The sequence below is a fragment of the Asterias rubens genome, chromosome 2 (genome assembly GCF_902459465.1).
Source record: "Asterias rubens chromosome 2, eAstRub1.3, whole genome shotgun sequence".
NCBI classification, from domain to species: Eukaryota; Metazoa; Echinodermata; class Asteroidea; order Forcipulatida; family Asteriidae; genus Asterias; species Asterias rubens.
The window spans coordinates 5,297,404-5,324,847 of NC_047063.1; the positions used below are offsets into that span (position 1 = coordinate 5,297,404).

The window sequence follows — 27,444 nt, forward strand, 5'->3', positions numbered from 1 at the left end:
ATGATGCGTTTGCCCATCCCAGCGCCTTTGGCGCTGGGGACGAGCGAAGTGCCTTGTTAGCAAAAACAATTCTGAAATGTTCCTCTAAGTTTAGGCTATAGACTGAGTGCGCTGGAAAGAATATAAGCTCCGTGTTAGGGAGCTACTGCAGAGGGAACAAGTCTTGTCCAATCTGGGGTCTTGCAGTTCCTGTACAAGAAAGGAAGGAAACAGACATAAAATAATAACAACATGGCCTATTATCAGATTTGCCTCAGTATGGAGGTATAATAACATATTAAATGCAACTTAATGTATTTTAAGAAAACAAGTTTAAGTACCAAGAAATAATTCAGTAGGGTAGTAGAATTTACATAATTGTTGTTTAAAACTCTATCAAACCCAAACATAACATGAAACATTCTCAAAATGGTGGTAAGTTAATGTCAAAAATAGAACACAATCATCTCCTGAACGTACCTTGAAGACAGACGACTCCAGCAGTTTCTGTGCTGTTACACGTCGGCTCATCCCAGCATCGCGATGGGCAGTCAGTGATCTTGGCCTCAGAACCATCACACATCAGCCCATGCATGTATCTGATGGGACCGCTCCCATGGCTAAAGTAGCCACCGGACTTGGCCTCCTCTGCCCCGGCAAAGCCTAGTTGCCTGCACGCCACCCCAGCATCAGTGATGTCCCAGTCGTTGTCACAGATTGCACCCCAGTAGCCGTCCTTGTAAATCTCCACACGTCCACTTGCGGTATCATTCGATTCACCCGCTAGTCGAATGGTATCTTTACGGTTGGAACAAAATAGAAATTACATCACTAATAACTAATAACTTTACTGTGGATCATAGTTTGTTTCTCAACTTATCAGTCTAATTAGGGTATAGGATAAAACAAAACTGGACGGCTGTTAGCAAGAGATTAAACATTTTTAATTTACATGTTAGTTTTTGTAATTCTTACTTATAGTCGGGTATAAAAAACGTTCCATGATTTTAATTGAATCAGATAAACGAAATTGGGAAAGTGGAAGACAAACTTGAAAATGGCAATGACAAAATAACATATAATCCAAGCTTAAATACCCCCCCCCCCCTTTTTAAAACTATTTCCGGGTCAGCGTGACCCGCGGTAATGTGTCAAACTTCCCTGTGACTTTAAATCCGGGTCAATATTCCGACCCAGGAGTGTTTTTCTTTCAGAGTTTACGGACTCAAGTCCTTACTTGGTTTACAGACAACTCCCGCTGTGCTGTTACACGGCTGAAACCCGTCACATACAAATGAACATTCGGATATGTAAGGTTCCGTCCCTCTGCAAGCAACGCGATCCATCACTGTTGGAAGTTGAGTCCCTCCGAAGAACGAACCGTTCTTTGCTTCGCTAGCTTCAATATAGCCAAGCTGTCTGCATACAGTAGTCGCATCATTGAAGTCCCAGTTGGTATCACAAACTGCACCCCAACCATCGTCATGATAAATCTCGACTCGACCACTAAGTTCGTCATCACCTCCCACTAATCGAACGATACCATCTTAAAAACAACAACGAAACATACAATGAGTTACTTATCGAGACAATTTGCATTCATCCCGAAAAGAGCACAACAACAAAATTCAGCTAAAACATGCTACTGAGTGGGTTAGAGCACTGGACTCACGTGTGTTTAACCAGATTGTGGGTCCGAGTCCTGGTCTTGGTATTTTATGGCTTATCAAGATATCATACCGTATATCTATCGTCCTTCGGGTGGGACATTGAGCCCTTTGTCCCATGATAGGATTGGTAGTGTACTTTACAAAGAACCCACAACACATCGTGGAAAACTACAATGGTTAATCCCGGTGTTTCTGGTTCACATAATATAATAACAAATTCTTATATAGCGCATTTCACAATAACCGTATCAATGCGCTTTACATTAGTGCCCTGGTCATAGGGCCAATAACATTCCTGTAATGTTTCTCAACTCCCTTGGGAGTATACAGCCCTGAGCTGACTGTAAGGCGCATGTGGCTTTTTCATACACAGTATCAACCTCTACCCTCTCAGGTACCCATTTATACCCCTGGGTGAAGAGAAGCAATTATAGTAAAGTATCTTGCTCAAGGACACAAGTGTCACGACCGGGATTTGAACCCACACTCCGGTGACTGCACCAGAACTTGAATTCGACACTCTTAACCACTCAGCCATGACACTGCACCAGAACATGACACTCTACACAGCAAGCCCCCTTGTTGTTTACATATTATTTCATCAGGCTTGTGAGCTACCTAAAGTGATCAACCTCACTATGAGGCATCATTTGTGTCATTACCAGAAACATAACAGTTATTACCTCGACACCCAAACACTTCGAAGTCCAGGAATACTAAACCGCCCTGCCACGTTATTGGTAAAAGCCGCAAAAATCGTGCCCTCAGCGTCACAGGAAAGCTAACAGTCGCTTGTCGACCAGAGTTGTCGTTACCATTGAACTGTGGTGTTTAATAGAAACACTTTAACACATGATGTATATAATATTAATTTATTAATTATAATAATAATAAATCGATACGTAATCTTTTTGATGAACCAAGACCATTAAAAGGAAGTAAGTTAGCTAATTAACGCCGTTGTGAAATACACTTTTTATTGGTGTATCTTTTTTCGATCGAGTTTCGAATCCAGGCTTGCTTACCACTAAGGTATTTCCACCCTCATCGTCGAAATCTTTCCAGCTCCCCGAAGATCCAGTTTGACTATACTGCACACTGAAGGTTTTAACATAGTAACTTGTAGTCCCCTGTACAATGACTCCAGTTAGCGCTGGACTTGGTACTCCCAAGTCAACTTGAATCCATGAGTTTGTGGTTGGACTGGGACGCCAAAATTTGTTGTTATCTGTTCATAAATTGACACCGTTTTTTAAGTCTATTTTGTTTAAATTTGACTTTAATTATTAATTTTTTAGTGAGTACTTGCTTTCAAATAACTCACAATTAAACCAACCTGTTTGGAAAGTCCATCGAATTGGAAAATACAACTTGTACTTTTTTTTCAGCAGTACTAAAAAGATTACTTGAGTGAAAAAGACAAACAGGAATGGCGAAAGCCGCATTGAAAAAAAACCCATAAATTTCGTGGACACAAAATTTAAAGTATGCGCCTTGAACACCCAGCAGGGTGGATATGTGCGCATTACAAGTCTTATTATTATTATTATTATTATTATTAAGTGTTTCTTTTTTGACTAACCATTAAGTCGAGCGTATCTTGGGTAGTATGAGGAGCTAGCGTAGCTCGATGCAGTAATCTTAGCGTCAGGAATAGCACCATTCTCCATTCCTAGAGGTGCGCTCATACATGGTGGCCCTGGAAACCAAACAACAATGGGTGTTAAATTTGCATCGGGGATAATGAACATCAATTTTTGTCTTATATACCCTTACACCGATGTGTGGCTCATATGGCTCTTTTAAAAAGTGATGGTTATTTAGAGGGGTTTCACTCCCTGACAGAGTGAAAAATCACACTAAAAGGATGCAAACTTCAGTCTAAAAGAGTGGACGACTACTCGAGAAAGAGCATTGTGCAATCTCGGCGGTCTGGTTGGTATGACACGTTGGTTGTGCGTTCAAATAATATGCCTGTGATTTTGTTTTTTCTCACAGAACTCGGGTAGGTACTGAGTTCACATTGCTATAAACACACATCGGTGTGTTGGTAAAACTATAGTTAATATCCCAACAAGATTAGTTATAAAAATTATGCACGGAATCTCAAGTAAACATCAAGGATGGTGAAAATCACACTCATCGTGTTTAACACCAGTGTCATATTTGTTAGTGGTTGTAAAATATGAAAACAAAAGGCAACTGTTGGACTATTAAACACGTTTGCAAGGAGTTGTCATTATCAAGTAACTGACAGTACTGGTTTATGTCTGTGTTTAAGACTGACGGTGAAAGCATATAAGGAGTTTCTGGTTTTGTTTATTAGCAACCTCAAGGTTAAGAATAGAATAGAGCAAAAGTTCAGAACTTCTCAAAGACATTATCTGAAAGTGTTTCAATAATCAGAAAAAAACTTGATTAAGAAATGATAATTGCCCAGAAATGTGTAACGATATACTTCTAAAAATTGGTTTATGTCACGTGGCCCTCAGGGGGAGGACTTTAAACAAATTAATCGGGTTGCAATAGTTGTGAGGTGCTTGATAAGGAGGGGGTTATGGGTGGTGATTTACCTGTTACATATGGCCCTTCGATATCCACGCTGACGGGATAGGCAATACAAAACCCTAAACATACAGGAAAAAGAATGCAAAGAGGAGAAACTCAAATTATTCACTAATATATAGACTTGAAACTTGACGCGCGAGAAGTTCGGGAATGGGCGTGGTCGTATAATAGGGACTGTGGAAATATATGTCAGAAAAAGTTAATACTTGACTCACCAATATGTTTGTGTTTCAAGTCTCATTCGAGCAAAAAATGTTGGGGCGCATTCACACTTGGTCTTTAGAATTATTCGATTGTTTTAATTTTGTATATTTTGTAGATTATTATACATCAGCGATCACCTGTGAAAAATATAATTCCAAAAGGTGGTTGCGTTTTTGAGGCATCGCCGAAAAGCTGGAGCAGTTATGTCCATACGCATGACGAACAACCCGTAATTGAAATACACAATCTGATAAAAGTGTCATCCATAGGCCTATAAAACGTTTCCCAGATACAAAATATTGTGGAATCCTTTTCTCTAAAAAAACATATTCTTCTAGAAGGGAATTACATTATAACATTATCAACACCTGTAATAAGTTTTGATGGTCAACAATTCTGGAGTTATTACCAAATGCATAACCTCCCTACAAAGTTGATGAACCGAAACCGAGACTCGGGACGTTATCTTCCCGAATCTCCCTTTTCCTATACGAGTTACGCACACTCTTACACCACACTCTTGAAATAAATGCATGTTTGTTTGGTGTCTGCTTTCTATGATACAGATACTTTGAGCTGTTTAGCTAACAATATGAAGTTCTATTTTGTTAAGGGTTTGTCAAGTTTAAGTGTGATCTGTCTTATTTATATACTTTAACTTTATTGTTTGGATTGCAGTGGAATCTGCAGTAATTGTTTATTTGTCTTGTTTCGATCGAAGAGCATGGTTTACAAGTAGATCTGTTTAATTAAGTATTGTTCCAAGACCTTCGCATGGATTCGTTCCCAGCCCCACTACATGCTTTATGCGAAAGTCTGTTCTCGCTACCATTTGGGCAGCGCGCCTTATCACCCACTAACTTTGCGTAGGTCCGCCTCCGAAACGGCGACTTCGGCTACAGCTATGGCTAGATCGCGCGCGTCTGGCTATTCTTTAACAGTCGTCAACCAAAGTGAATTTAACCAGACAAGTTTGGGTCGGGTTATTGGGTTATCACACGTGTCGTTACGTTACGTTACGTTACGTTACGTTACGTTACGTTATGTTACGATTATGAGCGGTGACGTCTTGAACCATTACTATGAACTATGTTTCACAATGATGTGAAACGCTTGTTTTAGGAGGTTTGTTAATTATTGTCAGGTTGACTTTCGTTATCTCCACGATACAGGTCTGATTGATGGGCGGGGGGGGGGGGGGACTCCAGTTAAAAATAGAAATGACATTGTTATGTCTCACTCATTCTGACGAATTGGTTGTTTGCATTATCACTTTCTGGCCAAATTAAACTCAGGTGGGAAAAAGTGGGGATACAGACCTTAATATCACGGTGTGGCGTCTTGATTTTACTCCATTCCAACTCATTGTAACCAAACTGAGGCTGGACGAAATATTAGTCTGGTGCCATGCGCAATGAATGTTAGCATTCACTGTTATTGGAAACAGGGAACATGACCAAGATGGTGACAGCATGATAAAGGTCTATAAAGAGGGTAAACTGTCACAAAGGATACTTACTTGAGTAAACCCTTCAGTGGAGCGCTGGACAGCATATAAATACAAGTACATTTGTCGTTGATCAACACCAAATCATTTAAATTTTACCCAGCCAGTTTCCCCTTGATGCTTAAAAAGGCAGTGGACATTATTGGTAATTACTCAAAATAGTTATTAGCATTGGTAACGAATAATGGGGAGAGTGGTAGTATAAAACAATGTGAAAACAAATTTCTTGTTCTAATGGTCCGAACATAATGATTAGATGTTCCATGGGAACCGACACACAGTTAAGATCGAAGCATTCTGACAATGTACACATTGGTTCATAAATCACTACTAATTCAAAGAATTCAGTTTTCTGCACACATTAGTATTTTAGACACATTATAATGGGTCACTATAGACTAATCTGTCATCCAACACTATTTTTGTCAACCTCTTACCTGGTTTATCCACCCAGAAATCACGTATATAAAAGAGTGGATTTTAAAGGGACTTTTATTAATAAATCAGCGGAATATTGCTCCACAAATTTCCTAGTTATTAAAAACAAATATGAAGCGGGTCCTTCCACCCTCACCCCTCGGCTGCCCTTATAGGGTTGGTTAAAAAGAAATGTTTATCAAATTAATAACAGCAGCTCACCAGACAGAAGTGCACATAGCAGCAGTTTCGTAGTGGCTACTGGGACCGAAGACATCGTGGAGATCCTGGATACTCGAGGACGGCTGATAATGTGGTGTGTCTCACGGGCACAGGCCAACTTTTATATCACTCGTTTTCAGGAAGCAAAACTAACTGTAAACGTCAAGTGATCAACCCGGACTTGCCCGTCTCGATGGTGTCCAAATAAAACTGGCGGGAACGGTTTTTGTTTCGTTGTTTACATCTTCAATTAAGACTTTTTGAAGTGATGTGCAAGTAAAACATTTCAAGTTTTGTTTAAGGTAGACTGCAGTAGGCATACTCTAACTTTAATGAGTAACTAGCAGGAAGCAAATGCGTTATGAGATATCAAGTTATCAGACGTTTATTAAAGGTTAACGGGATTTCGCTCTTAATAGTTCATTTTAATTGTCTAATTGCAATAAAAGGCTAGGGTTCCATGGTATCATGCCCACATTGGATTGGGCCTTCTCTTTAGTATGGAAATATTGACTGCTATGAGGGGCACAGTTTATAGGCCCAGAAGGTCAAGTCAAAACCATGACTATGCCCGAAGCGAAGCCGAGGGCATAGTCATGGTTTTGTCATTACCGAGGGCCTATAATTTTAACTGTGTCCCGATTACTAAGCAGTCAATAAAGATATACCGAATAAAGATTCTTCCAATCATCAACACTGACTACGATGAAAGGTCGTTTGCGAAAAAAAGGTTGCGCCGTGACACGGGGAACGCTAGTCGTACATTATACATATCATAGTTGCGTTATTTTCAGGGCGGGCATAGTCAATATTGACTATGCCCCGGGCATAGTCACCATGACGTCATCTTGACAGAAAAAGGGGCATAGCTATTTCAATGACTCCATTGATTAACCAATCAGATTAGAGGATTCTTTACATGAGGTATATAACAGGCTATATCATATATGATTACATTTCCAAAGCTAGTGTACAAGGCTTCAGTAAAAGGCAAGCTGTTGATGAATGATACTTTACAATGAGTCTCTCTCGTCAATCTACATGCTTAATATGATATTATTATGTTGTTGTTGCGACTGGTGTCAGATTTAACAATCAGCAATCACAACCATCCAATTTTATCAATTTTAAGACGGTGAGGTATATCAATGTTTATGATGCCAGACTTCTCTGTTCTCAGTTGTGCTTCATTAATTACCAGCAGTGGACAAAATAGACCTTTTCGCAAATATCCATTGCGCAAGCGCTAACTGTTAAATGAGGTGCATGCTGGTCTAGAAGGGATCAAATTAATTGAGCGCCAGCTAGACCAGCGTGCACCTCATCCAATGCTTACAGCGCACGTACCGAGTATTTGCAATAACGTCTATGTGACACTTAGGTTGTACCACGCCCTCTATCGATGAATCTAGGGATAGTCCTTATATTCCGGTTGATCAATGCTGCTTCCATCACCGCTTCCATTACAACCACTACCTCCATCGGACAAATCGAAATCTTCATCGTCACAAAGTACCGAACTCTGTGTATTAAAGGACATTACAGAAAATCACAGATTTAAATAAAACTTACACGGTCTAATGATGATGATGATAGTATAATAGATGTTAAATTTGCATCGGGGATAAAGAATATTAATTTTTGTTTTTACCCATACACCGATGTGTGTTAGCACTGTATACTCGGTACTTTCCCGAGTCCTGTGAACAAAAAATATCACAGGCATGTTACCCGGGTGGGATTCTAACCCACGACCCTTGCAATTCTAGAGCAGTGTCTTACCAACTAGACTACTGGTGTATACATACAGTCACTACTTGTGGTTTGGTTTCGTGTTACGAAGTATAAGTAAGAGCGGGGGCGGGGCCTGGAGCTGGGGGGATGCTCGAATAGAAAAATGTTAAATTCTCCCGTCGTATAGTCACTTAATCTATCTACATGATAACTCCCATGTAAATAGTATTTAACTTGTTGGCATCAAACCCAAATTGAAAAGAACTCTTTGAGAAGTTTGCACAATAGCAGTGTTATTCTTTTCTTTATTTTCTTAATTTGTGTTCATTATGTGATACTTCTAATATTGTTTGTACTATTTTTAGGCATACCTCACTAGTACTCCATTGACTGTCGCCCTCTGAAATAAAGCACAATATTTGTTTTTAAAGTTTGTTTACAGACAATTTACACTCAGGATTGAAATAAACATCAATAGGAGACTTTCCAACGCTAGGCGGCAGCAGACATACCGGGTAAATTTCCATTGTTTACGTAGTTCTGAACATGCGCATAATTCTGAGAACAATGGATTTACCCGGTAAGTCTGCTGCCCTCTATCGTCCCAGAAAGTCTCCCATTGATCTTATATAGAACATAATAAGACTTCGCTATAGATACTTTCTCTATCGCTTAACCAGAAGTTATAAAGACATACAAATATGAACAACTCAATGTTGTTTTCTTTACATGTTCAAATTGGACAAAACATATTAAAGGCAGTGGACACTATTGGTGGTTACTCAAAATAATTATTAGCAAAAAACCTCATTGGTAACGAGTAATGGGGAGAGGTTGAGGGTATAAAACATTGTGAGAAACGGCTCCCTCTGAAGTGACGTAGTCTTCGAGAAAGAAGTAATTTAACATGAATTTGATATCGAGACCTCATAACTTAGAATTGGAGGTCTCGAAATCAAGCATCTGAAAGCACACAACTTCGTGTGACAAGGGTGTTTTTTCTTTCATGGTTATCTCGCAACTCCGACGACCAATCGAGCTCAAATTTTCACAGGTTTGTTATTTTATACTTATGTTGAGATACATCAAGTGAGAAGACTGGTCTTTGACAATTACCAATAGTGTCCAAACTATTTAATAAATATTATTATCACGATTTGATGTTACAAGTTAAACCTACCTGAATTGTATAAGCACGGGTCGTTGTCACACAATTTGCTTTCAATCTTATCCCCATGACACGGATATCCACCGAATGTAGGGGGTGGGTTGTCACACTGTCTCATTCTTGTTTTAAAACTATTAGTGCCGCAGGTCGATGAGCATTTGGACCAGCTGGACCACTCACCCCATACTCCGTTAACTGTTTTAGCACACAGTAAAACAAAACGAAAAACTTCATCAGTAAGACGCGATGCTCACACACGTGGATCTTTGGCACTTGTGTATACAGATGTTAGAGACTTTGTTCCAAGTATGTGATCATGTCCTTTTTGTCCCCGATAAGTACTGCCTAAACTAGTGCCCTCTTGCGGATAAAGCTCCGTCATTAGCCTACGATTGAGTCTGTGTGTTTGATATGCTAATATGTGGGAGAGTTTTTAATGGAAATGTTTTCAATCTAGGGCAAAGGTAAAACTAAAATTAGCAAAACGGCATCCGTTGTTTTGATGAGCTCCTGTATCCGTTCATAATAACAAACTTTCTGCATGTAAAAGAGTGAAAAACACTCCTTTTGTCTGCCATTACCACTCTTGCAAAGAGCCATGGTCGATTTAGAGTGAAGTTCGTTCAATTTCTCTCAAAAAGAGTAATATAGATTGACTTTCACTCTCAAAAGAGCAAAACTAACACCAGTTGGAGAAGAGAGTGAACATTTTTACATAAAGAGAGTACGGAAGTCAGATAAACACACAAGTGATGACGTATCCGTCTGTATCTGAAGCTACGTAACCAATCGCTCTTACCTGCACATATGGCGCTTGAACAAGGCTCGCGCTGCACACTGCTGCCTATGCACGTTCTCCCTCCATGCAGCGGGAACGGATTGGTACAAAATCTATTTCTCCATGCAGTGCCCTCCTTGCCTTGTGAACATTCTTCAGGGCAGTGCCATTCTTTCCAGTCGCCCCATCCGCCATCAACTAAGTCAGGAGAAGATAATAGGAGACTTGGGCGATATCGATTTATTTTATTCACGATATATCGCCGACAATATATCGCGATATTCGATATAATCGCGATTAATGAAATTTGACATCATCAGTCTTCAAACTCCAAATGAAAGTTGTAGAAGAGACAGTCATAGCTTAAGAGAGGTGTTCTAATGACCTATTCTTTTGGTTTTACTCCAAACCGCGATTATCGCGATTATCGCGATATATCGCCAATAGGAGGCAAAATCAAACGTTATCACATTGGCTTTTTTTCTCAAGTAAGAGTATGTTCCAAACATATTATTGATGGTTTGTTTTTGAAATCTTTACCAGGCTAATACAACATTCTTGAGTTTTCACTCATCTTTTAGTTAAAAAAAAATACCCCACAGATGACCTTGAATTTGACTCACTTGGGCATCTGCGGTTTGAAGTGCATGTGCGTTGTGAGTTCACGTCCCCCTGGCAATCCAGCCCGCCGAAATCAGGTCTCGGATCTGTACAACTCCGGTAACGGTTCTGACGACCCTTACGTCCACATGTGGCTGAGCAGGGTGACCAGGCACTCCAGTTTTTCCATCCGCCATCGACTTTAAAAACAAAGAGACACAATGGGAGACTTTCCAACCCAAGGTGGCATCAGACTTACCGGGTAAATTTCCATTTGTTACGTATTTCTGAGCATGCGCACATTACCGAGAACAATCGATTTTACCTGGTAAGTCTGCTACCACCAAGCGTCCTGAAAGTCTCCATTTAAACAGTGGGAGAGGAGAGGTTTTATTGTATACCCTGCGACCCACTTTTATCTGATTGTCTCGTGGATTTTGCCTTTTTAGGCATTGCGGACACTATGAGTGCACTGTTGGTTTGGGTGTATATGAGTGTGTCCATATCTCAGAATGAATTGGTTGTCTTCAAGTTTAAATTTACCAGAAAAAACCGTAACATCAGTATTGTATTTCTTTCATCGTAACTCTGACGTGTGCATGACGTTGTCACCTTGGTCTCCATTTTCATGTTCTGAAATGAACTCTTTTTCTATAATAATATAAAGTATAAGTATTTTAACATAAAAACAAACTGTAAAAAGAAAATGTCAGGTCCAGCTTACTTGGGCACTTTCTTTTATTGTTGCACCATGCGACATCCCTGTAGTCTCCTGTGCAGTCGTCACCACCATGCTGCGGTAGTGGGGAGTCGCATTCGCGGGATCGGGACTTTGCCTCACCACAGGTGGCGCTACATGCACTCCATTGGCTCCACTCGCCCCATTGTCCATTCACTGTTACGTATTAAATCATTGTCCAAGGTTAAGTAGTTGACACGTTTGTAAAGTGCAAAATAAAAAGTAGATTTAAAGACATAGGATACTATTGTCAAAGACCAGTCTTCTCACTTAATGGTGTATCTCAACATATGCATTTAAATATTAACAAACCTGTGAAAATTTGAACTCAATTGGTCGTTGAAGTTGCAAGATAATAATGAAAGAAAAAACACCCTTGTCATACGAAGTTGTGTGCTTTAAGCTGATGCTTGATTTCGAGACCTCAAAATCTACTTTTGAGGTCTCTAAATCTAATTTGAAATCCTTAGGACCTTTTTGAAATCCTTAGGACCAAAGTATTCAGAAACCAGCTCTTTCATCCACATGAATGTTGAATGCGCTATGATTGGCCGAACGTATAATTGTATAGTCATCTATTTATTTCTTGCAATTCATTAGCGTATTTTGTTACTTACTTCGCAAGTAAATCCATAATGTGCAAGTTTTGGGCTTGACGACTTTTGTGACGTGGTTAGTGGAATTTCCTACAAATTTTGAGACCAATAAAAGCAGTTGTGTGGGGAAGACTACTGGAAAGCAGAATTTGGAACATCGTCCCGTGGTCTATTGATTCTCTCTCATTCCAATCAATGGCCCTTTTCGAAACCACGGCTCCGTTCTCTCGGCCGAAGTCATGAGAGCGTATACGCTTTTTTGTCAAAACATGACAACAGTCCTTTCTCTATATGGTCAAAACAACCGCGGGGCCAAGCTAGTCTGAGCCGAATCCAAAGCCGAAGCCGTGGTTTCGAAAAGGGCCAATGTAAACAAAACGAGGCTGGAAGGGAAAATAGTCTGGTTTATTTTTTGCACAATGAATGAAGCATCCCTTACCGCTACTAGATACATGGGATATGACCGAGATGGTGTAGGAATGATAAAGGTATATTTACCTGGGCACAACACATTAGTATTGCAGAGCTTCTCCTCAACATTTTGACCATTGCAACACGTCTTGTTTCCAGGAGACATGCAGATACACTCCCGCTGCCTCTGCATAGTGCCCACCCCACAAGAGACGGAGCATGGCGTCCACTCACCCCACTCACCCAAAACTCCTCCCACTGCGGAGTTCAAATGAGTTGGATGTCATTCTTTGCATACAAATGCATGTTTATCGTCACAAAAGAAGAAATGGTCTCTATGTAAAAACTAAGTGTAAAAAAAAGGATAATAAAGAGGAAGGTCCTCTGAAGAAGGTCCGGTTTGGATCGAAAGCTAAGGCCATCTACCCTATTTATTATTTAAAGGGAAGGTACATGTTTGGTAATTGTCAAAGACCAGTGTTTTCACTTGGTGTATCCCATCATAAGCATAAAATAACAAGCCTGTGAAAATTTAGACTCAATTGGTCATCGGAGTTGCGAGAAAATGATGAGAGAAAAAAAACACCCTTATTGGACGAATTTGTGTGATTTCAGATAAGAGTGAAAGACTTCTAGCTAGAAGTATTTTGTTATTTTAGTGAGAAATTACCTCTTTCTCAAAAACTACGTAACTTCGTTTCCCTTAATGGTTTATACTATCAACAGCTCTTCAATGCTCGTTACCAAGTCAGTTTTTAAGTTAATATTTGTTTTGAGTAATTACCAAACGTGTACCTTCCCTTTAATATATATAAATATGAATGCAATACATTCAGATTATGAGCTATTAATCAAACCTTTGCGTATCTCTCTTTTGGACAGACCGTTTCGTTCCACTAATGCACTCATCAGATAAATGACAAAAAAATACGTAGCCACTTAAAGGGACACACCTGCCCCAGTCGGCTATTCGGGCAATAAAACAGACTTAGGATATATGACGTCCAGGTCTTCCAGGAATGGAGGAGGACAGTCCTTTATATAAACCACCCATGACCGTTTTCTATAATTTTTCAAAAAACGATGGTAAATTGAAATAAATAATTTTTGGTATACAGACCTTTTATGTTTATATTAAAAACAAATAGACTAACGAGTATAAAATAATCATGCTAATGATTATTGAATAAATAATTGGGGCTTTAACAAGGTGATAGTAAACAGTGAAAAACGATATTAAAAGATCCTAGAACAACGATATAAAAAAACAAATATGTTTATAATAACTGCACTGTTTTCATGAACTAATGCCAAATGATGCCGTCATCAAAACTATTAATAACGTCAACCTTTTCGTTTGGTGCTCGTCAGGTGGATATAATATTATTATTGTTGTAGGGAGCCCAAGTGATGCACAGTTTACTTGGGGTCGAGACCTGAAGATATAATATGCTATTTTCCAATTTAGCTACGAGCAAGAGAGAGCACATTATATTTGACTGGTAGTCCTCTCTATTTTTTTCTAGGGAGCATGGCTCTTGTAGGAAGCATGGCTCTTGCCACGCTCCAAACACTGTTCATCCGGGAGGGATGAATCCGTAAAACGGTTGGCATGTCTACTTTTGATAACCGAGGACATTAACAAAAGGGATCCGGGGAAAAAGTCACACCGGGGACAGTCCTCTGTAGATTTTGTGTACAAAACCAATGGGAGAACAAAGAGAAGTCCACGGTCTGCACCATAAACATGCGTATGTGTGTGTGTGTATTATTTTGTATGTAAACTCATTTCATTCCCGAAATACTGTGATTTGTAAGGTTCTATTCTGATTGGATTATTGTTAACCTATACCTCGGGTTGAATCCTCATCCTCCTCTGCCATATTTTGCTCTCGACTATTAGCTTCCCCGTCGCAGGCATCTCGGCACTTCTTGCCAGTGATCCTCTCTGCCAACCCGGTACCACCACTGTCGCAACACTCAGCGGCAGTGCTCATCTGGGCACCAGACCCGGGAGGTTTCTCAACCAACCCATGGCATTTCCCGCCCCTTTTGCCGATCGGTGTCCGGTGACGAAAACAAAAACCTTCTTCGTTACCTAAGAATTGGACAACACAATATTTATTTACAACAGTGTAATTTTTGTGTAAAAACATACTTTAGAATCTCGTATTTGGATGCCGTTTATTTATTATAAATGATTCATAAATACCCAGACAGTTTCTCTACTCCTATTGGTGGAGAGCGCGTCACGTGGGTGTGCAAAAACCTTTTGATAATGACCGGTAAAAAGTGTTAATTCGTGAGCGTGACACGCGACCTTGCACCTGTTCTTATGTTGTGTCACATCACGCGATACGCGCGACGCCCACAGTATTCCCTTATAAGGAGTTGTTTACGCAAGGGCAGCGGAGGGCTCTACCATTTCATAGCTGGAGGGGTGTTGTGTTGAAAGAAATCGTTGAACAATATAATTTGTGCATTTATTTTACTTTTTGAACAAAAAGTTGTGATGTTTTTGACCGAAAAGGTATTTATGAATGGGAATCAAAGTGTGTTGAATCGGTTTTCAACTAGTGGTTTAAACCCGCCGAGGCCTGGTTCTTGTTAATTTACCAGCCTCGACTTCGTCTCGGTAAAATTATCAAGAACCTGCCGTCGATTTCACCAAAGTCTTCCTAACTTAGGATTAATCTTAGGACTTAGGACGGGTTCAGTTGCGTATCCAAATACGTAAGACGCATTGAACCCATCCTAAGTTAGGACGGGTTACTCGTCCTAACTCGAGATAGGATTAATCCTAGCGTTTCGTGAAATCAGCTGCAGGCCTCGTTGGGATTAAACCACTAGTTGAAAACCTCTTCATCACACAATGATTCCCTTGTTTAATCTCGTTTGGAATTATCTGTGAGTTTATGAATATTAATATTGGTTTGCGGTAACACCATGGTGTGTATCTACTTGCCAGGTATTGTTCTCTAGAGAGCAGATGTAATCTACTACTAGTAGATTTTTCCCCCCGGATTTATCGGATTGTTCTGGAGACTCAGTTCTGCAAAAGAACTGTCCTGCTTTTTAACTACTACCTGTGCAGAATAAAATTTAGCTAATAATCAATAGGATCGTTATTAACTGGAAAGTTATTAACTGCACTACTGCAGAAATAGTGAGTTCTTAAATTGGTCTTATCTTGAGTTGTATATATAGTGGATTACATAAAGCGATTACACTGCCAGAAACTGTTTTGTTGGCAAAAATATTTCAAATACAGAATTGTTTTTTTGCCAACAAGTATTTGTGTCCATGACTTTGTGTACTCTAAAATTGAAGTTTACTATTCAAGCCACACAATTAGATAAAAGGGGGTTTTCCCAGAAAGGAAAGTGATTTGAGTACAATGTGAACAGAATCCGGTTATACCACGGAAATCTGCTTCCGGATGGTCTAGAATCTGAACCGGGGACATTGTTTGCATGGTAAATGGTGTGATACACTAACATAGGTTTTCTCGGCCAATTTCGGAAAAAGAGCAGCCAGTTTAACCATCAAGCTATTCTTTTTCGCGCGAAATCGGATGCTACTGAAAAGGGTCATTCGATTTCGTTTTATGATTAGTCAAATGTAATGTTGCGTTATTCGATTTAACAAAATAATCATTCAATTTAACAATTCATCAAAGCAGCGTTCAAATTCGCAGTCGCTTCTTGAGGCGTGTGTGTCTCGAAAAAGAATGACGACACACTAAATTGAACATAGTGCTAAAGGAATTTGACTCGACTCAAAACGAAATTGAATGGCCGAATTCTGAATTTGAAACGCAGTAACAACTGGAGAGGCCATACAGCTTTAATTCGAACGCATGAAAATGAAATTGGCTGCTGATTTGCCGGATTTGACCGAGAAAACCTATACTTCAACAACACATAAATATATAAATAAATAGCGACTAAAACCTACCGAAATTGTGAGTAGTTATTTTTGCAACGGCTAAGATTGTACGTTAAATCTACCAAATGGGGTTGTCCATAGTTTGTGCAACACACAAATCTGATTTTTGCATTGTGAGTTACTTATTTGAAAGTCGTGTGTATAAACTAGTTGTAGATATAATTATATTTGTCTATATCTAACATTCAACTGGGTTTTTTTTTCTCGACTTGGCCTTCAGAAGATTAGAATTAAATAGACACAACTTAACACTACAAACAAATAATGAAAATATAATAAAGATATCAACAATAATACATTGATCTTTTATTTCCTTTTTCTTCTTCGCAAAAGATCGTATCGGCAAGAACGTAGAAGAGAACAAAATGTCTGAACGAAAAGTTAAAAAAAAAAGTACAGAAACGGATAGTACTCGTCAGCAAAAACTAAACTTACTTCCCCCTGGACAAAAACCTTATCTATAAGAATACTGATACCTAAAAGGTTGAGAGTGACCAAATAAAGAATGACATCAAGTTTGTCACTCGTGTCAATGTCATCACATTGTTTGTTTTGAAGGAACACATCGGCCCAGTTGTTTTAAATATACCTAAATGCCGTAAGAAGCCGAACATTGACATTAATATCCTCGATTTGGCGTCATTTATTTCACTGACAGAAAACTACAAATTGCCTTATATGATTGGTTGGGCCTCATAGCAATAGCCTGGCATAATAATGAAAGCCATAATAATAGAAACATCCACTTGCTGATTGTAACAACAACTTACCGGCGACAGCAATGCTGCAGGTGGCAAAGCATGCCACCGCTAAAAGGACGGCCTGTGGGGCTTTACAACGCATCATCTCACGGGCTCTCGTCTTCATCACACGGCTCCAAAAATGGTCCCAAGTTACAGCTACACAAACTATATAAACAGTGCAGCGACTGTAAAGAAGTACAGCAGGAAATCCTATGCTATACGCAACAGATATTCCAGTGAGGCCTGAAATATAGATTACTTTGATTTATTGTTCAGATTCTAATCAGTTGTTGGTGTTATTACAAACATTCATACCTACACGTTGGACTATCTATAGTGAAAGGACAATGTCGGACACATGCAGACAACCATTATCAGTTCATTTCCTGCAATCTTTAAAGCCATTGGACCCTTTCGGTACAGAAACAAAATAAAAGTTCACAGATTTACAAATAACTTACAGAGTTTACAGAAGGTAGTGGTGAAAGACTTCTCTTGAAATATTATTCCATGAAATGCTTTACTTTTTGAGGAAACAGTAAAACAATATCAATTCTCGATAGCGAGAATTACGGATTTATTTTAAACATGACATGGCGAAACGCGCGAAAACTGGAGTGGGTTTTCTCCCGACTCCGACGACCGATTGAGCCTAAATTTTCACAGGTTTGTTATTTTATATATAAGTTGTGATACACGAAGTGTGGGTCTTGGACAGTACTGTTTACGCGAAAGGGTCCAATGGCTTTAAAGGATTTGGGTACTTTTTCAAAATGTCCACAGATTTACATTAAACTTACAGGGTTTAAAGATAATGATAGTGGAAAGCTTCCCTTCAAATATTACTTACTGAGGTGCTGTAGTTTTTGAAAAATGAGTAAAACAATGTCATGAAAATACGTTTGTAAATGATTAAACTAATTTTCGTCTCATGAGATGAAAATTATTTTCATGACATTGTTTTACTCATTTCCCAAAAACTACAGCACCTCAGCTCGTAATATTTTCAGGGAAGCTTTCTACTATCATTATCTTCAAACTGTGTAAGTTTAGTGTAAATCTGTGGACATTGTGTTTTTTTTGTCCTACAAAAGTTACATAGACCCTTTAAGACTTGCAGGGGCACTATATGGACACTTGTTGGACGCCGTAGGTGGCAGCAGACTTACCAGATAAAACAACTATTGTTGTCAGTAATGTGCGCATGCTCATTATATACTTTTTTAACCAATGGATTTTTACCGGGTAAGTTTGCTGCCACCTAGCATTCCCCAAAACCTCCCATTGTTTACACCCCATCCATCCAATGCCACGCATCACGTTAGTCCACCAATATCCCAAATCAAAGACGCATTTTTGTTGTTGATGGGTGAATATTTGTTTTCCGTGTGAAATACGTCCCCATCGGTTGTGTAAAAAAGAAAACCAAATCGACAACGTACTTGTTTATACTTGATCTACCTGGATTCGTAAATGTGAAACAACTCTCATCACCACAAGTGAAACGTGACAATAAGAAAGTTGCACCCCACCTTCAAACGAGAACCTACGCCTACCTTCCTTCACGCACATACCTATACCATCTGCGGATTTGACTATACAGTCTGTTACAAGTGTTAGTGTTTAACATAACGCATCAGGGAGTTTCGGACACGTAGAACGGGGACTAAAGAGCCGTGACGTCATCGGATGATGCCAACTTGCGATTGTTTGCCATGTTTTGTTATCTAAGTTATTGGCAAACACATTATAGTATATAGAAGTGTACATTTAAATACAGCGAGTGTACTTAATTTAAACCACTTGATTAGATCCTTTACAGCAGTTCTTTTGTATCGCGTCCCAAATCTTCTGTTAGAAACCTCCTCTTTAAAAGCACTGAACACGTTATTGTCAAAGACCAGTATTCTCACTTGGTGTATCCCAACATTATAAACAAAATGATTTCAGTGAGAAACTAACTCTTTATCAAAAACTACTTTATTTCAGATGTAGCCGTTTCTCACAAAATTGTATACTATCAATCACCCTCCATTGCTCTTTACCAAGTCAGTTTTTAATGCTAACAATTTTGTTGAGTAATTAGTAGTGCCCAGTGCCTCATTAAAACTCTACAAAACGACACTATCTGAACCCAAAAACTCCTAATATTATGCCTATCGTCTGTACCAAATACTAGTCACACATTTATCGTTGAGATATAGGTGATGAAGATAAAGGTGTTAACAGATAAACGCTGCTTCATTTATACGGCGAAACTTTTTTTCCCACGTTGTTGGTAAGCTACGCGTAGTTATGGAATACCGCCAAGAGTTCAAAAACGCGGGGGAAATTAATGAGCTCACAAATCTTTGTAAAGGATGGCACTTAGAGCGGTAGTAAGACCATGAATCTTCGCGTCGGCTGATCAAGTTGACTGCCATTTGCTTTCACTCTTAAAACAACATACACACCCATGTCAACAAACACCGTCAAGTTCATGGTCCTTCCTTCCTTCCTACGTAAAGGAAGCTAATAAGGAAATGTACCATACAGTAACCTTTGTCACGAAGACCACAACCCCACAACCAGATGATGACGAGAACGTTTGTTTTGATATGACAGGCTACCTGTGATCTTTGTGTTTTGTCATTGTTTTTTTGGCGTTTCATCTGGCACAGTCCACGCACTTAGAACAACAGATTGTGGATGTCACAATGAGCTCCAGTTACCTTACGTATCGTCTTTTTCATCAAAAAACGGAACTGTTTTAAACTGTGAAACCATTATTTAAGCAACGTGTATTATTACCCGAGGCCAAATCATATCCTGTGGTAAAACGTAAGGTCCGGTTCAGTTTTAACCGCAGCAGCGCATGACAAATTCTACACGTTCAATTTTAAGGAAAGTCGAACCGTGAAAACTCGACATTTTGTCTGTACGTCTTTTTTGTGACTGCTGAACGATCATGACTTCCAGAGTTGGTGGTATCTTTGCTGGAATTTTACTCCTTCTTGCCTCAACGTGTTATTGCGACAATGCAGGTGAGTTGAGACAAAGACTACATAAAGTGTGAGTAGGACAATGGATGAATTTTATAAAGAGTTAAGACTAATCTTATCTCGAGTTGAGACGAGTTACCAGTCCTAACTTTCGACTAGCCTTTTAAGTTGTTTAATATCTCCTAGGACTGGTCCTAGGTTTTTAGGACTAGTCCTTACTCTTTTTGAAATCGAGCCCTGAAGATTTTTAACAAGGTTTGCCTTAAACGTTTCATTCCAGGAGTGGCCAGAAGGACCAGTTATAGCTTGGCATTAGTCCCTTAGACTTTTGACTAGTCCATATTTATATCAAAGACGTCTCAACACTAAGCTAGCCACACTGCAACAACTGTGGTGTGGAAACATAATTGGTTTTGTCACATATTATAGCTTCCCCCAAAACACCCAAAATTTACACAATAGACTGTCAAACTTACACTTATTGTATCTATGTAAATATTGCATTGGTGTTATAATAACACTCTATGGTGTTAAATTAGATTTTTGTTTTTGTATTATGTGTGAAAACACCCATGGTGTCAAATTCAACACAGCCGGAGCGCTTGGAGATAATTTTGGTCATTTAATTGGTGTGTTACTTAGCAACTGGTATGGAGACCAGTCAGTGTTAAGGTTACACAGTGTAGCCTTCCATGGCAATCATCCCAACTCTAAGTAAAGGTTTGGTTTCAAATAAGATCATTTCTGGGTCAATTCAATTTGATTTCCCCATTTAAATCAGTCTCTTTCATTCCGGTTTAAGGCAAAACGGCTCATCTGCGTATTTGTTCCCAAATTGTCATTTTTTCAAGTTAGGCTTTTGCCGGAGGGCACACCGTAGACATTGTCTTACTGTACGTAACAATATCCCATACTACATGGCAAAGTTTGATATCAATAATGGTTAGTAAATTTACCCGATTCTGATGTTTCTTTACTTGTCTTTGACAATTACCAAAGGTGTCTAGTGTCTTTTAAGGCTGTCATTTATGGCTGGCATGATGTGTTTACTAACACTACATATTGTTGCAATAACCTCCGTGTAACCTCGTACTTGCACCAAAGGGAGGTACCAGAGAGGCCTGACTGTTGGGTGTTTGTTTTTATGAGAGGAATGCTTTCAAAAGTTCACAGAGGATTAAAAGGAAATGACCGGCACTTCACCCTTTTGCCGGCCACTCTTTCCTGTATAAAGGCTATCCAAACATGCGTTTTACATAACAACTCTTGGTTTTGAGCAGATTGCTAGATTGTTTAACTGAAGTTAGTTAGTTGCTTCGTACACTTCGTGGTATGTGACAACAACCAACATGGTGTTATTTATCCCCAATATCGGTGGTGAAATATGTCACATCATATCATAGATACAAAGAGGATCAATTTTTAAATTGTTAAAACACCCCAGGTTTTGCAGTGTACACATGCCGACTTTTAGACAATGGGGTCCAATCAGGAGCTTTTGTATTGCTATGCCAAACACCTCTTCTGTGTATCGAAGCGTCGTTACAATCTAGACTTAGTTTAGAACAAAATGCCTAGTTACACTTTTAAAACTACTCGGTCAGAATTGACCCGATTCTAGGGTCACTGTGGATAGGGTCAATCTGACCCGGGAAAATGTTTCAAACATGGGAAATCATCCCGGATTCTACGTCAGTTTGACTCAATTATAGGTTATTTTGACCCCAAAATGGGTCAGACCTTACGCAATCTGGAATTCGGGTCAGTTCTGACCAGGCAGACTTTATAGTGCACACCACACGCTACCAATGGCTGATGCATTTCTTTGACAAATTGGGATATAAACTAATAGCCAGTAATTCCTGTCTGAATTCTAACTCATATGAGGTATTAATTTGGGTGTCCTTGGTACTTAAGTGATTTTAAAATTATACTTATAAATACTTGAAACTCGGTTAAACCCACTAGTTTCTGTTAAGGACTTGGTAGAACCTGTACGTAGTTTTGTAAACGGTGACGTCACAGTATTATTGAATAATCCGTTGTTTCGAAAATATAATTGCCAAACCACAAGTTAGTGTAATTTTATGTGTATTTGGCAAAATAGCGTTGTGCTCTATTTTACTTTATATTGGCCTAACCCGACCATACTTTACAAAGCCTTTCATACATTATTATATAACTTTCAAAGATCACTTTGCTTGTGTAACTTTTGAGTAAAAAAAAATCAGATTTTATCCCTATTGTTCCCCGGTAATAGTAGTGAATGGTAACTGGAGTGAATGGGGGGCGTGGCCCAACTGCTCAGCGTCATGTGGTACTGGAAATATTACACGATATCGGACGTGTACAAACCCCTCCCCAGAGATTGGAGGATCCCAATGTAATGGAACAGTCCAAGAGTCAAAACTTTGCGATACCAACGTCACATGTCCATCAGGTATGCGTTTTGTTTGATTGGGTTACCCACTCTACTCATTTATCTGTAGAAACGGGGGGGGGGGGGTCATTAAAATGCACCATGCATGTTGTTTAGATTTTAAGAGTTTTGTCTTTTTTGCAAGATAGAGTGAGGCAAATTTTGCATTCAATACCATTTTAAAATGTTGACTGCCATGACTCAACGAAGACTTTCATGAATAGCCTTGAAGCTATGTAGGTTCATTTACAAAAGAAATAAAGTATCACACCCAGAATCTTCCCCGACCTCGGTTGCAATAACCTTCGGTAGTTGTTGACGCAGAATTAGACAGCAAACGAAACAAGTTTATTTTACAAGAATGTACACACTTTATTAACTTAAACAGTGATTTCTGGTTTACGGTAGTACAATTTGTATGTGTCTCTTTCTCTACGCAAAGTGATACTTAGCGACCATTAACCAATACATAAAAATCCATCATTTTGAACACCAGTTATTCATTATTTTGGTCTTAAATAGTGAATGGTAACTGGAGTGAATGGGGGGCGTGGCCCAACTGCTCAGCGTCTTGTGCTACTGGAAATATTACACGATATCGGACGTGTACAAACCCCTCCCCCGAGAATGGAGGATCCCAATGTAATGGAACATCCCAAGAGTCAAACTTATGTGAAAACGTCACATGTCCAGGTACGCGAATATAACAGTTTGGATAAAGTTGTACTTTGTTGATTATAAACAGTTATTCTGAATTTTAGCTCGCGCCAATATTATTATTATTTGTTGGCCATGCATTGGATCTAAGACGACTTGTTTTATGTGTAATGTCTTGGTTGAGTAATTTTGATTGTTTGCTTGTTTCTGTTTTATACTTATCTTTGGAAAAAAAGATTTTCCGGAGGCACCGTTTGAAGAAATGCAGAAGCAGAAGGAAATACAATAAACTTCATGTATTTTATGCATGCTATTTTCATATTCTTTTATTTACACAAACGATCCAAAACAGTATTGCAATTAGAGGAAAGGGCATTGCCAATAGTATGCATCCGGATGTCAAAATGAGGATTGACGCATAGCAAACCGATTTATTGATTAAAAACATGTTGTTCCAATATTGCGTTGGAAAGAGCGACGAGAGAGAGGGAAGCTAGAGGGGTATGGGTGAAGGCGAAAAACAGAAAGTTGAAAACACAAAACCCACCTGAGCCCCACAGAGTTTTAAGTGCACTGATATCTTTTTCTGTCTGACCATTACTAGTGGTGGATGGTAATTGGAGTGAATGGGGGGCTTGGCACAACTGCTCAGCGTCATGTGGTACTGGAAATATAACACGATATCGGACGTGTACAAACCCCTCCCCAGAGAATGGAGGATCCCAATGTAATGGAACAGCCCAAGAGTCAAAACCTTGTGATACCAACGTCACGTGTCCAGGTATGGGTAAATACCGGCCCTCTAGCGGTTAGATAGTTGCCCGTAAGCATTTCCCAGCACCATTTTGATTCTAAACTAACCTCACGTTTATGTTATTTTAAGCCGTGGTTTTTTTAACTAAAAGAACAAACTGCAGTTTCGGGCCTTTAAACAAACCTTTAACACATTCGAAGTAAAGCCATTTTTCTAGGAAATGTGAGCATGCTCAGAATGACGTAAACAATGCCAGTTTACCTGGTAAGTCTGCTGCCACCTAGCGTTCAAAGGTCTCCCATTAGAGACCGTACGAACGTCGTCTTCATTATACCCAAGCCATGGCCTCGATCCCCTCTAAAGGTGTGAGGGGCAACTGTGTACATACAATCATGTACATGCATCATGACTTTTAATAGTCTAATAACATCATTAATTAACGAGAGTCTATTATTTCACGCTGTTTTATTTTAGTAAATGGGGGATGGAGCGACTGGGACAACTGGAGCCCTTGTACGGTATCATGCGGCGCAGGAGGTGAACAAGTGCGAAGCCGTGCTTGCAATAATCCCCCACCGAGCAATGGCGGTCTACCCTGTTGGGGCGATTCGAGTGAAACAAGTGATTGTGACCAGGCCACGCAGGCACCTTGTAAGTACACCTGTTGAGCACGATGGTTAATAAAAATATTAATAATTATTTAATATTTGATGGCTTTGAGGGGGGTACAAGAATATATTGCACGAGCTATGACAATATTGCACGAGTCGAAGACGAGTGCAATATTGTCATAGCGAGTGCAATGTTTTATTGTATCCCCGAAAAAAAACCCCATCAAATATTATTATTATTATTTATATCAGGCTGAGGACTTGATCAAAGCAACACTATTTTGGCTCACCCGATTCCAGATTTTAATTCCTGCTCGAATGCTGTTCAATGACGCTGTCTTTTAGTGCTCGCCGTCTGTTTTTCTAACTTCCACATTCAATTTTGACAAAACACTCGCAAGCGTAAGTTTATCTACTCTTTCAACCGTCCGGTAAGCTCTAAAGAACATGTACTGCTTGTTTTGTAGCCTTCAAGGTGTTTTCTGCGTCTTTGTTCTTCAAAAGTTCTTCAAAATCCTCATCGGAAACCTAAGCGAATCTCGCGCCGCTAGTAGAAGCAGCCATTGTTGTTGATTATTATCTGCAGCTTGGTTCACTGGTTAACAACAGTGAGCGCGCGCTCTTGACTATATATTATGGGAACCAGCGAAACTTGTTAAAATACCCGGATAGAGCAATATTGAAGCAGTATTGCTGTCATCGGGGTACTTTTTACGAAACCATTCAATACGCTGATATATGTTTGCCTCTGAAGCCTCATATAAATAATAACAATAATAATAAATATCGAAGTCTTATATAGCGCACGTATCTACCAAAGAAGGTACTCAAGGCGCTGAGTAAATACAAACTTTCAGAAAGATTATTGAAGTGATGAATTCTGAGACCAAATTATTTAGCACCTTAAAAGGGTTTACAATGTGCTACAGCAGCCACAGCCAGAAACACCGGGGCAAACCCTTCTCTTTTCAATAAGTGTACTGGGTTCTTTTACATGCGTTACACAACACATGGGACCAACGGCTTTACGTCCCATCCGAAGGACGAAGCAATGGTTATGTGTCTTGCTTAAGTGTCACGGCTGATTTGGGTCGACAGTTCGGTTGGCGTAGCCCCCATCATAATGACGTAAGGCAAACTCTCAAGAAATTTACATTTTGTTTGTACAAGTCCTTTATATTTACAATATTGATTGATGTTTGACTGTACACAGGTTGCCCCTGGGGTGAGTGGAGTGCTTGTTCCGGAGGATTCCGACTGAGGATAAGAGACAGGGCGGGTGATTGTGCGTCCGTACAGGGAAACCCACTTGAGAGTGAAATATGTTCCAGACGGTGATCATCTAGCAATCCGAAAGTTCCGATCTGTTAGGCTGGTTTGGTCGTGTTGTCCCCACTAGACAAAATATTTATTAGCAGCACGAGCAAACGAATTGAAGTATTAAAATTTTTAACATTATAATATATCTGTTAAAAAACGAGAGCTTTTCTCTATTTTTCTAAAATTAAGTGATTCAATACACACAAACCACAGATGATTTTTTGTAAGCCATCTATAGTCCTTTATTACTTTTATGGTCCAGTAACCCTTCCTTTCATTCTAAACATCCTTTGTCCTCGCCACTTCACTCCTATTGGTTCATAGCCACCAATATTGTTTCTGAAATAGAAACTTTGATTGGCTGTTATTTTCCCGCTTCTTTCTGGATCCTTTCCTTAATCCCTTTCCCCCTCTCTTTTTCTATAAATGGATATGTATTTGTTTGTACTTGTTTTATGCCTCTGAAGAAGGTCCGGATTGGATCGAAAGCTAAGGCCATCTACCCTATTCATTATTCCATCTATAGTCCTTTGGTATAAAAATAGGTATAGCTAATTAACTGCCTGGTTTGAACGGAAGGAAGGGTCAAAGTGGGGTTATGAAGTGTTAAAATGTGCCGTAAGCTACAAGTTAAGCTACAATTTGTTTAATTCCCTGTTTGGACTATAAGGAAAGGTCATGTTTTAAAAAACACTATATAGTGAAATGTGTCATAAGCACAAGTTAAGACGGCAAAAACATTATTGTTCAATCAGGAGATATGTTACGTAAAATTAAGAACTTGCTTTTGGACCGGGGAAATGTCAAAGTGGGTTCATCCATTTAAACGTATTATCATAAGTGTTAAAAGATACAAGACGGCACAAACATTACGACTTGATCACATCGGGCTTGGGAGATAGGAGTTTTGTTAAGGCACTGGACACGTTTGTTAGCATAAAAACTTACTTGGTAACGAGCAATAGAGAGAGTTGTTGATAGTATAAAACATTGTAGATTTTGAGGTCTCGAAATCAAGCATCTGAAAGCACACAACTTCGTGTGACAAGGGTGTTTTTCTTTCTAAAATTTCTCACTAAAATATTTGAATTTAATTCGAGACCTCAGCTGAAGTCTCGAATTCAACGCATCTGAAGGCACACATTTTGGGCGATAAGTGTGTTTTTTTCTTCCATTATTCTCTCGCATCTTCGACGACAAATTGAGTCCAAATCTTGACAGGTTTGTTATTTTATGCATATGTTGGGATACACCAAGTGAGAATACTGGTCTTTAAAAATACTAAAAGCTTTGATATTACCGCAATTTGACACCTGACATCAGTTGACAAATACGTCCTTTTGATACTAAGATTGTTTTACAGAGTGCAAGATGGTAATATGTAACTTTCTCCAATAAGCGGAAACCCTATAACATTC

At 39.3% G+C, this 27,444-nt stretch overlaps 3 protein-coding genes across 5 annotated transcripts; 1 reads left to right on the forward strand and 2 right to left on the reverse strand.

Moving 5' to 3' along the window:
- Positions 1-6,757, reverse strand: LOC117307028 (neurotrypsin-like). Its single transcript, XM_033791662.1, has 8 exons — positions 6,568-6,757; positions 4,223-4,276; positions 3,232-3,348; positions 2,675-2,877; positions 2,333-2,471; positions 1,217-1,525; positions 460-777; positions 1-189 (listed from the first exon to the last, which is right to left on the reverse strand). Exons 1-8 carry the CDS (start codon positions 6,620-6,622, stop codon positions 143-145), a joined length of 1,242 nt encoding a protein of 413 aa, XP_033647553.1. The 5' UTR covers positions 6,623-6,757; the 3' UTR covers positions 1-142.
- Positions 6,758-6,926: 169 nt separating this feature from the next.
- Positions 6,927-17,469, reverse strand: LOC117307027 (coadhesin-like). Its single transcript, XM_033791661.1, has 9 exons — positions 17,312-17,469; positions 14,446-14,691; positions 12,681-12,851; positions 11,572-11,742; positions 10,871-11,047; positions 10,269-10,445; positions 9,482-9,664; positions 8,673-8,701; positions 6,927-8,089 (listed from the first exon to the last, which is right to left on the reverse strand). The coding sequence occupies exons 1-9, from the start codon at positions 17,406-17,408 to the stop codon at positions 7,976-7,978; spliced, it is 1,365 nt and encodes a 454-aa protein (XP_033647552.1). The 5' UTR covers positions 17,409-17,469; the 3' UTR covers positions 6,927-7,975.
- Positions 17,470-19,674: 2,205 nt separating this feature from the next.
- Positions 19,675-26,348, forward strand: LOC117307030 (coadhesin-like). 3 transcript variants are annotated; one of them, XM_033791665.1, is made up of 6 exons: positions 19,675-20,307; positions 22,529-22,705; positions 23,207-23,377; positions 23,946-24,122; positions 24,570-24,746; positions 25,920-26,348. In XM_033791665.1, exons 1-6 carry the CDS (start codon positions 20,232-20,234, stop codon positions 26,042-26,044), a joined length of 903 nt encoding a protein of 300 aa, XP_033647556.1. In that variant the 5' UTR covers positions 19,675-20,231; the 3' UTR covers positions 26,045-26,348. The 3 variants fall into 3 exon arrangements, with proteins under 3 accessions (XP_033647556.1, XP_033647555.1, XP_033647557.1); XM_033791664.1 differs by having other exon boundaries at positions 19,676-20,307; positions 22,526-22,705; XM_033791666.1 differs by lacking the exon at positions 23,946-24,122 and having other exon boundaries at positions 19,678-20,307; positions 22,526-22,705.
- The last annotated feature ends 1,096 nt before the right edge of the window (positions 26,349-27,444 follow it).

Excerpts from the sequence above, each read along its gene's own strand:
- LOC117307028 (XM_033791662.1), bottom strand. The coding sequence starts at position 6,622 with ATGTCTTCGGTCCCAGTAGCCACTACGAAACTGCTGCTATGTGCACTT. Across the intron at positions 2,878-3,231 it reads AAGATACGCTCGACTTAATG|ATAACAACAAATTTTGGCGT; the intron begins GTTAGTCAAAAA and ends ATTTATGAACAG. Across the intron at positions 2,472-2,674 it reads AGGGTGGAAATACCTTAGTG|TTCAATGGTAACGACAACTC; the intron begins GTAAGCAAGCCT and ends TAAACACCACAG.
- LOC117307027 (XM_033791661.1), bottom strand. The coding sequence starts at position 17,408 with ATGAAGACGAGAGCCCGTGAGATGATGCGTTGTAAAGCCCCACAGGCC. Across the intron at positions 10,446-10,870 it reads TTCAAACCGCAGATGCCCAA|TTGATGGCGGATGGGGCGAC; the intron begins GTGAGTCAAATT and ends CTCCTGACTTAG. Across the intron at positions 8,702-9,481 it reads CCCGTGCTTATACAATTCAG|AGGGCGACAGTCAATGGAGT; the intron begins GTAGGTTTAACT and ends GCTTTATTTCAG.
- LOC117307030 (XM_033791664.1), top strand. The coding sequence starts at position 20,232 with ATGACTTCCAGAGTTGGTGGTATCTTTGCTGGAATTTTACTCCTTCTT. Across the intron at positions 22,706-23,206 it reads CAACGTCACATGTCCATCAG|TGAATGGTAACTGGAGTGAA; the intron begins GTATGCGTTTTG and ends GGTCTTAAATAG. Across the intron at positions 24,747-25,919 it reads CCAGGCCACGCAGGCACCTT|GTTGCCCCTGGGGTGAGTGG; the intron begins GTAAGTACACCT and ends GACTGTACACAG.